The 11,012-nt window shown below is 33.8% G+C and overlaps 1 protein-coding gene across 3 annotated transcripts in view; it reads left to right on the top strand.

Moving 5' to 3' along the window:
* The window catches only part of LOC107743257 (protein bassoon-like), a 98,355-nt gene that overhangs the window by 8,514 nt on the left and 78,829 nt on the right, over window positions 1-11,012 (top strand). For all 3 annotated transcript variants that reach the window (XM_016556416.1, XM_016556415.1, XM_016556414.1), the window contains exon 2: window positions 9,767-10,142. In XM_016556416.1, the coding sequence (XP_016411902.1) occupies window positions 9,767-10,142 (376 nt within the window). The remainder of the gene's footprint in view (window positions 1-9,766; window positions 10,143-11,012) is intronic.

Here is an 11,012-nt window from a genome sequence, read left to right as displayed (position 1 = left end):
GGGGGGGGGGGATCACGATGCCGGCTCAACATTGTTATGTCTATCAGCATCGTCTATTGGCCCAACCCTAGTATTATTAATTATTAATTTATAATAATATTATAAATTATTAATTGAATCCAATCACATGGGGAAGCATGTGAAAGCGACAGCCTGAAATAAGTTTCAGAATCAACATGTTTGAGAATTTTCATGGCACAAACTCAGAATGTGTTCTTTTGACTGACGGCCAAAATGAGGAACCAGAAGCTATTAGTGTGTTTGTATGGACTTTCCAGGGGAGTGTGTAGGTGTGGTTTGTGCTATTAGTGAAACATAGATGAAGAGAAAGACAGGAGGGATGAGGGAGATGGATGGAGAGACAGAACAGTATCCGGCGCTTTATTTCCCAGCAGATGGAATAAGAATATAGCTGTCTTAGCCACCAAACATCACCCTCATAAAAGGGCCCTGAATTGTAATGACACAGAAATTTAATAAATGTTCTCCATGAGCCTGTGGCATTCTTTTAGCGTTCTCTTTACACTCCCGCTCAGTGTCTTTAAACCGTTCCATTTATTAAGCCTTGGAAGGAAACACAGATAGAATATAGCCATGCACCCTGGCCCACATGTCGAAAGGCCAATTTTAAAAAGGTTAACGCAAAATCTTCCCGTTTTAGATCTCTTTCATCATATGACACTTAATCTTTAGTTGTTCATTGTTCCCCTGGCCTTCAGACCTTACTATTCCAGCACGGCATCTTCATTGCAAGTCCTTATAATAGTAATAGTGGTCAGTATCGCAGTAGGCATACAGGACTCCACACTAAAACATAGTGCTCAATGCTAGAGTATAGTACACTATAGCAGTTCAGTTCTATGCACTTTAAGGAGTATTCCTGATTCATTACAAGTTAAGTGAAAAATTAACCCTAGTGAAAAATACATATATTAAAATGAGTGCTGTCAAACGATTAATCACGATCAATCGCATCCAAAATAAAAGTTTTTGTTTACATAGTATATGTGTGTGTACTGTGTATATTTATCATGTAGGCCTATATAGAAATACACACACATGCATGTATATATTTAAGAAAAATATGTTATGTTTATACATTTTAAATATTTATATATAATATCAATTATATTAATATAAATATATACATGGAAATACATGGAACTATTTTCAAAATATATACTGTATGTGTGTGTGTATTTATATATACATAATAAATATACACAGTATACACATATATATTATGTAAGCAAAAACTTTTATTTTGGATGCGATTAATCGCGATTAATCGTTTGACAGCTCTAATTAAAATGTATTTAAAATACATTTATTTCATGCTAAGTATACTACAAATTAATTTAAGTATTTATGTACTTAATAAAAATACCATGCAATTGTATTTTTAGTATACTAAACTGGTATACTTAAAGTTTTGTACTAAATGCTCTTTAATTGTGCGGAAGTAGTGCTGAAGTCCAATTAAATATATACTGAAGTATATTTGATTGAGCTAAAGTAGAACTATTGCAAGTATACTTCAGATACACCTTGAATATCTTGGATTTAAAGACCAATATTATTCAAAGATCATACAATCCTCATCAATAATGACATTAAAACACATTTTAGGCTTAATATTAAGAAATGTGTATTGTGCACAAGTAGTACTCCAAATTAAGTTTAATTATAATTTTTATGTCAGTAAGCCACATGTCAGTATATATGTTAATAGATTATACTTAGTATGAAATATATGTATTTTAAATGTATTACTTTTTTTACTAGGGGTGGCATAATGTTGGTTACACATATATATACACACATATATAAAATGTTTAAATCATCAATTTTATAGTCATTTAGGGCTGTTTGGGTTCATGTTGTTGAGTTATCATGGCAATGAAGTTGTAAAATTCAATAACATTAGACAGAAATGGTTAGTAAGTGGGTTTTGATATTACATTGAGTTCCATTGTAAGTGCCTCACTATAACCCAGATTTGCAACCCACAGATTTGTGCCTTTTTAAAAGAAAAGAAGGGACAAATGGAATATAATTGTGTGGTAATCAACATTATGCCACAGATGGTTCCAATTTGAGCTTAACTTGTATGCTTGTATTCCTTTAACACCATACAGTATAGGACTCACTCCACAAAGAAGTATATAGTTATAGTATATAGTGCAGTATTCCTCACAGGACTGTATCTAGAGCGAGAGGAGACATGAATTCAGTTTGTCAGTCTTCACCCATGCCTGTTCTTCTCATGTGGAGCTGACACCCACTGGTTTTGTACTCTCCTTCTGTCACTCTGTGACTCATCAGAGGTGTTAACACAGGCTCTGTGCAGTAGAGAGAGGAGTGAAGGGGACTGCTCAGCACTACAGATCCAAATTAATCTGATCCAGGAGACATGGCTGTCTAAGGCTGCTGTTAGCCCCTTTACGGAGTGCAGCATCACAGTAAATGCTCACTTCTGTCCAGGAAACACTTTAAGCCCTTTGTACATGCGATTGTGCCCAATTTAGCATTGTATTTAGAGCGCTAGGATTAAAATATTGTCAGACTGCATATAGATTTGATGATAATAAATAAATAATGAAAGAAATATTAGATAGCATATTAGACTGATTTCTGAAGGATCATGTGACACTGAAGACTGGAGTAATGATGCTAAAAAAATGAGCTTTGCATCACAGGAATAAATTACATTGTAAAATATATTCATATAGAAAACACTTTCTCTATAGCCGTTCTTCTGTTTGAGCAAATATACAGTGTTGTTTAGATCTAGAACATTGATTGTCTGAGTGAAAAATGTCTAAATATCTACATTTGCCATGCATTTAGAATATAATGACCACAGAAAGTACAATGATTACCTGCATCGAGACACAGAGTAGAAATGGCTAATCAGTGCTCCATTATGTTTTATGTTTTCTGCATTCAGGAATAATTACCTGAGCACTAGATAATTATAAGGAGTACATGGTTCAGTTAATGAGACAATCAATCTTAGCAGACACAATAACTCCTTGATTAAGCACAAGTTATGGTGTATCCAGTCACTCTGTCAGTAACCATGGCCCTGCTTGTTTTGCTCACTAACATTCAAAGTTTATATTTGTAAACTATTAGTGATAGACATGTATCAAGGGTGTGTTAGCAAACAGTGTTTTAGACTGTATCCCTGTTTGTATAGTGTGCTATGGGGTCTGTAAGAGAAGTCTATTTGATCAGAAATACAGTAAAAGCAGTAATATTTTGAAATATTATTATAGTTTAGAAGGTTATGTAGTTGTGTAGCTGTCCTGAATCTGACTTTTGACTATGGACATTACAGTTAGCTTGGTTTAGCATTAAGTGCATTTAGCCTCTAGCTGTTTGGTTCACTGTTTAATTCACTTCTTATTGAATGAACTATTGTGGTAGTGTATAGCTTTCTCTGTTCAGACTAGGCCTCAGGATTCCAGTTAAGATAAACTCAATGCATATTGATATTAGCAATACCTCCTTCTTATTTGAATAAATATATAGAGATAATGAAATGCCCTCAGCAGAAAATGATCAACCGTGTGATGAAAATTATTTGAAGTATGTCAGTGAGTTTATTTCTGCCACAGAGAATATATCCTAAAGCATTTGTATACGTTCGTTGTATCTGTAACAAATTAATTATTTTATTTTATTTATTATTAATATTATTTTAGTATTTTCAGAAACCTCAATTTGAACTCAAATATATTTTATTATTATTATTTTTATTTTTTTTAAAGTAGAATTAGCAGCTTCTTAGTCTTTTTGGCCACAGTAAACATAATTTACTTCTGTTTATGTCTCCCAAAAAATGTTGGTGGAAACAAAAACTCAAGATTGGCTTTTTAGTCTTGCATGCCAACAGTTGTCTTATTTACGTTTGTTTATTTCTTACAAAGAATTTTGGTAGAAACTACTGTTTTTATTTTATTTTATTTGTCAAAAATCTCAACATGAACTCTTATTATTTCTTATTAAATCCTTCTTAGAACAAATAACCCAAACTTTGCAGTTGTTTTAATAGCTCTGTAGACTTCCCGCATGCCAACAGTTCTCTCATCTGCTTTTATGTTTGTCTCCCAAAGACTTGGGAGAAGTAGTAGAAACATCTGAGACAAAGGCGATACTTAGCTGAGCTGTGAAGCAGCAACCTCTGAACAATATAATTGAGCTAAATAGTTCAAAGAAACCCTTTTTGTCTATTAAGACATTCTAAAGTCATTCAATTCTTTATTTAGACAAACTCTTAATGATGCTTTATACAATTTAAATGGCTCGTCTGTAATGACTGAAACAAAGCTAGTTAGTTGTTAGCAATTAGCACTGAGTGACTCTAGTGGGAAATATAAATGTGAAGTAAATTCAACATAAGCCTGTTTTACTTCCATAATCCGATGTGTTCTGTTTGACCTACTTATATTTCACTACATATTGACCTGAGGTAGGAGAATGCCTTTTAATGGGGTCATATGGTGTTACTAAAAATAACATTATTTTGTGTATTTGGTGTAATGAAATGTGTTTATGCGGTTTAAGGTTCAAAAAACACATTATTTTCCACATACTGTACATTATTGTTTCTCCTCTATGCCCCGCCTTTCTGAAACACGTCGATTTTTACAAAGCTCATCAGTCTGAAAAGCAAGGTGTGCTGTGATTGGCCAGCTTTTGTGCACAGCCAGCTTTGTACTCTTCTAGGTTCAAAAAACTGTCGTCCATAAAATGCGTTGCACTAATTCGAACATCTGGGTTGTGCTGTTCTGTTGTAACTAAATCTTAACCAATGATTCCTAATTGCATCTACTTCCGGAAGGCCAAATAAAGTGCTTTTGCTTTCGCACTGAAACAGACAGCGTCTCCTTGACATGGCTGCATCAACACTACTGCTGTTCCTGAAACCACGCTTTCTTTCTTTGCGTGCACATTTGGGCGGTGTTATGCAAATCTTCCCACACAGTGACGTAGACATGTGGGGGCGTGTTAGAACGAGGCGTTTTAGGTAGGCGTGGTTGACTCTTAACTTTTATAAAGAATATCTCTTTGGATTTGAGACTTTAGTCTTTGCAACTTTACAGATCTTCTTTATGCACCAAGAGCTTGTAACACTCCAAAGAGAAAGGAAAAATTGAAATAGCATCATATGACCCCTTTAACAGAGAAAAATGATGCCCTTCACCTTTAAATATGCTGAAAGATTATATTGTGCCAATAGATAGTAGGCCTACCTCTAAGCCTTTCCACCTGAGCTAAACTGTTGCGAAGTCAATATAGTGTGTAAATTGAATGTTGGGAAGGAACTTTGGAGCCGTAGTTGGACTGAGATTTAATTTCTTCTCAGAATACAAAGCTGACACTGAAATAATGAACTTTTCTCCCGCTTTGGGCGTCTCAGTTGATTCAGACCTTGGTAATGGCTTTAGATGAAGCGGCACAAGAAAGGCGGCCTGCTTTTCTGGCGCTGAAGTTTCACTTGAAGTTTTAGGGCCGCGTATAATGAGGGACCAGGTGCTGGAAATATTCCTGGACAGACAACAGAGCAAGCCAAGCGCAGCTCCACACACACACATACACATAAGCAAGTCTCAGCCTGACTCCTTGTTACTGTGAAACCTGCTATTTTAGTTCTCACACACTTTTTTCCTTTCTCCTCCGAATCTGACAGAAGAAGTGTAAGCTTTTGAAGTGTCTTGCGTGTGAATTTGAGGCTCTCTGTGTGTACCCGTGCACTTGTGTTTGTCGGCTCTCTGGAGACTTTGTTATGACCATAGAGAAAGCTTAGAGTCCATTCTAATTGCTGACTAATCCCAGCGCCAGCCTGTGGAAGAAAGAAGAAGAGAAAATCATTACTGCTGTTGACATGTGATAAACGACCTCAGAGTAACAGAAAGTCTGCACAAACCTTCTCATGCCTTTATAGGCAACTTGGGGACTTAAAAAAAGAGAAAAAGAGGCCGAGAAAGGGTTTGACAGAAGCTTAAGTGAAAGTTAGAAAGCAGGCAGCTGTAAATTCAGCACTGAGGCTTAATTGAAAAGGAAAAAATATGTGAGAAAGCAAAAAGGAAACAAACATGGGATCCGTAAAATGTAATTGATATCCATTATGTGTGCTGGTTTTGTTTTAAAGAAACAGTTGCAGCTGAACGAGATGATGCAGTAAACATGCGCTGCTAGAATGTTCCTCTGTCGATTTAGTAGTTTTTCAGTCAAAAATAAATGATTCAGTGATTCATGTCTTGAATCTGAGTTTTATTTATTTTATTTTATATCTTTATATCCAAGTTTATTGGTTCAAGTTTAATGCTGTTAATTAAGATTTGTTTATTCATTCATCATTCTGATGAAAATAAAAAATATATAAATATTATATTAAAAATGTGTAAAATATAAATTCAGTGTAAATACCTACTATTTGTCATTTGTAGCTTGTAGTGTAGTTAACTATTTAAAGAGTTATTCACCCAAAAATTTTAATTCTGTCATTAATTACTCACCCTCATGTCGTTCCAAACCCGTCAGACCTTCGTTCATCTTCTGAACACAAATTAAGATATTTTTGATGAAATCCGAGAGCTTTCTGACCCTCCCATAGACAGCAACGCAACTGAAACGTTCAAGGCCCAGAAAGGTAGTAAGGACATCGTTAAAATAATCCATGTGACATCAGGGGTTCAGCCTTTTTTTATGAATTTATGAAGCTACGAGAATACCTTTTGTGCGCAAAGAAAACAAAATAATGACTTTATTCAACAATTTCTTTGTGGTACTCTTGTAAAAACACACGTCAAAGACCGACACGCACAAAAATATTCTCGTAGCTTTATAAATTTAAGGTTGAACTACTGATGTCACATGGTCTATTTTAACGTTGACCTTACTACCTTGAACATGGTAGTTGCCTTGAACGTGGTAGTTGCGTTGCTGTTTATACAGAGTCAGAAAGCTCTCGGATTTCATCAAAAATATATTAGAATTGCGAGTTTATATCTCTCAATTATGACTTTTTAACTCGCAATTGCGAGTTTATATCACGCAATTCTGAGAAAAAAGTCAGAATTGTGAGATAAAAAGTCACAATTACCTTTTTAATTTTTTATTCAGTGGCGGAAACGGGCTTCCATAGTTTTGGGCACTACTATGTTTTATCAAATATTCTTGTAAAAGTGACAATGAAAATGTCAGTATTGTTTAGTAAGCTCAAACTAAACACATTGCCAAGCAAAACAACATACTAGTACACTAAAACAGTTATGCAATCATAACAAGTTTCTTTATGACAGACTCCATGACTCACATTTATATTAAAGCATTTCATCTTACAGGACACACATTGAGTATCTCTTGCTTGGGTAATTATATTGGTTTATAAAGGCATTTGGATGAGATTCAGTCATGTGAGCTCTGGGATTGCATAATGTTTGTTGATCATGGTTTGAAATGCGCCATTGACAGTTCTTTTGAGTGAAACAACAATAAATAGCTCATTAGAGCACATTGATTAAACGCTTAAATATAGTCACAGCTCTTATTTGTACTGGCTTCAAAAGAAAAGTGCTCATAAACAAACTTTCAGCATGGTGTAGTATGACGATAATGTGATAAACTGTCAGTGGCAGATTTTTGAGATTCTTGTGGAGGAAAGCGTGTTTGCGTTTGCAGTAAATGGCAGTTCCATTAAAATGCTTCCTTTGAAAGGATTTTTTTGAATGTATTCAGTCACCTGAGAGATCTCCTTCATGGTCAATTTCTGCATCCGATCATACAACTATTTTGCTTTTTCCGAATCATGCCAAAACTTTTCCGTATGCACAGAGCACAGAACTTTTTGTTTCTGTCTATCTGATATTTTAAAAGATTTGACAGATATTGTCAGATGTTGTTTTTATAACCGATACTGATACTGATTATTTTAATGTTCAAGTGCCCAATTCAAAAATAGATAATCTACTATACAAAACTGTTTTATAACAATACACTGTAAAAACATGTTTTATTATTATTATTATTATTATTATTATAACAATCTAATATTAAAAACCGTATTATATTAGTAACAATATACTGTAAAAACATAACATTTTATGATTATTATGATTATTATTACAAACTACTATACAAAATGGTTTTATATTAACAATATACTGTAAAAACATAACATGTTTTATTATTATTATTACGATCTACTATACAAAATTGTTTTATATTAATAACAATATACTGTAAACACATAACATGTTTTATTATGATTATTATGATGATTATTATTATTATAACAATCTAATATACAAAACTGTATTTTATTATATTAATAACAATACACTGTAAAACATTACATGCTTTATTATTATTATTATTATTATTATTATTATTATATTTTACAATTTTCTATTATAATAACAACAATATATTATTATACAAATGATTTTTATGTTATTGTAATAGTAATAATAATAATAATAATAATAATAAATGCTAGTAATAATAATGTTTTATTATTATTATTTTTATTATAACGATCTACTATACAAAATTGTTTTATATTAATAACAAAATACTGTAAACACATAACATGTTTTATGATTATTATTATGATTATTATTATATAATAACAATCTTAATATACAAAACTGTATTGTATTAATAACAATATACTGTATAAACATGTTTTATTATTATTCCAATAATAATAATAATAATAATAATCTAATATTCTAATATATGAAACTGTATTTTATTATATTAATAACTATAACTAAAACATAACATGCTTTATTATTATTATTATATTTTACCATTTTTATTATAATAATAACAATATATTATTATACAAATTATTATGTTATTGTAATAATAATAAATACTCAGTGAATAGTTGTTTTTATTGTTATTATTAAGGGTTAGTGGCTTTGAAAGTCTCTAACCATAAGTAAGAGCAATAGTAGCAATGGTTGCCTTCATAAGCACCACTAATGATAATTAATTCATAACAACAGTTTGTTTTTATTAACATCCAATCTATTTATAATAGCCATAATTTTGTCACTTTGCCACTATGCAGCATCTGTTCTATATCAAAGTTCAAGAATGACCATTTAAGACAATTAAATATGCTTAGCTGAAGAGGAAACCCCTGTCACCATAGATAACATTTCCAGATTCTTTTGGAGAAGCATTAAAAGTCCTCGTCAATCTGTCTGTTTCCACCCCCAGAGTTTGCCCCACTGCATTGATTTATCTTTCTATTCTCATCAAACTACTCAGGAAGCTGCGGCACAAAGCTCTTTAAATCTCCTTGTAACGTAGTTTGTAGATCGGGAAGAAGGAGGTGGGAACCGGCGAACATTAAAGATTTTAATAATAAAATAACCAAACACAAAATAGCGTGACAGCCCGTCACGGACGACTGTCACGCACAAACAAAACCAAAACACAAAATAAACTCCAGGCCTGGTCCTCTCTCGTCTTTCACTGTCGTCCCTCCTCCTTTTTATCCTTCCGGAGCTCCTCCGTGAGACTCGAGACCAGTGAGTGGCGCAGGTGTCGCGCATTAGCAATTACTCCACCGGCCTCGCTCCGTTCCCATGGCTCTCGGCCCCGCCCCTCTCGTCACACTCCTCCTGTGAATCCCCTGGGCAGATGGATTCAACAAAGTGTTCAGCTATCAGTGATTTCAAACATATGCCACACCACCCCTGCTTTAATTCACACACCGATGTCTTTTTTACTCCCACAGTATCCAAGGCAAACCTAATCAGACAGACCCGAGCATGGGACCCAAACCTGGGGGTCCACCGGGCGCAGGACCCGGCCCCGGAGCGCCGACGCAGCCTCAGGGACCCGGTCAGGGTCAGGCTGCACGGAAGAACCTCCAGGTGGACGTGGGGAGCAAAAAAGGTGGACACCCCGTCTCACCTGGAAGCAGCGCTCCCACCTCGCCCTATTCTTTGCCCCAGATCGCACCCATGCCCAGCAGCAAGCTCTGTCCGGTGTGCAAGACCGCAGATCTGACGGGTACCACAGATGGCCAGCCAAACTGCAATACATGCACGCAGTGCCTCTCCATGGTGTGCAACCAATGCGGATTCAACCCCAACCCTCACCTCACTGAGGTAAGCAGCCCAATGCATGCTCATTCTACTTTTTATGTTGTACAGCACCGGTTAAAGGTTTGTCATCAGTAAGATTTTTCTATAAAGAAATAGTTTTATTGAGCAAGATTGCATTAAATTGATCAAAAGTGACAGAAAAGACATTTACAATGTTACAAAAAAATTATCTTTCAAATGCTGTTCTTTTGAACATGTACAAAATGTATAATAAGCAATGTTTTAAATAAATTATTGAGCAGCAAATCAGCTTATTAGAATGATTTCTGAAGGATCATGTGACACTGAAGACTGGAGTATTGATGCTGAAAAATCATCTTTGGATCACAGGAATAAATTAGATTTTAAAATATATTCCAATTAAATTTTATATATTGTAATAAATAAACACATATTATAATAAATAAACATTTATTATATTTATAATGAATAAACACAGTACACACACATGTATTATGTGAACACAAACTTTTATTTTGGATGTGATTAATCGTGAATAATCATTTGACAGCACTAATTCAAATACAAAAGTTATTATAAATTGTAATGATATTTTGCCATTTAACTCCCTGTCGTTTTCCATCAAAATAAAGGTCTGATGTTTTAACATTTTAAAATGTAGAAATAATGTGAAATAAAATAATAATATTTTTTATGCTCAGTTTTTTATTTTACAGTGGAATGCTACAATGGTAATATTGCTTATTTAGTAATTTTTATATTATTATTATTAATTATTATTATTTTATAGCAACATTGATATATAATCACAACATTTTGGCTAAATTGTGCAGCCCTACATGCACAACAAACTTGGATTTTTTTCTTTTTAATTGCAATTGCAATTTTTTCCGAAAATTTTTTCTATTCCCC

Source organism: Sinocyclocheilus rhinocerous, unplaced genomic scaffold (genome assembly GCF_001515625.1).
Source record: "Sinocyclocheilus rhinocerous isolate Xijiao unplaced genomic scaffold, SAMN03320098_v1.1 scaffold227, whole genome shotgun sequence".
Taxonomy (NCBI): Eukaryota; Metazoa; Chordata; class Actinopteri; order Cypriniformes; family Cyprinidae; genus Sinocyclocheilus; species Sinocyclocheilus rhinocerous.
This window is presented reverse-complemented; position numbering and strand designations above follow the sequence as displayed.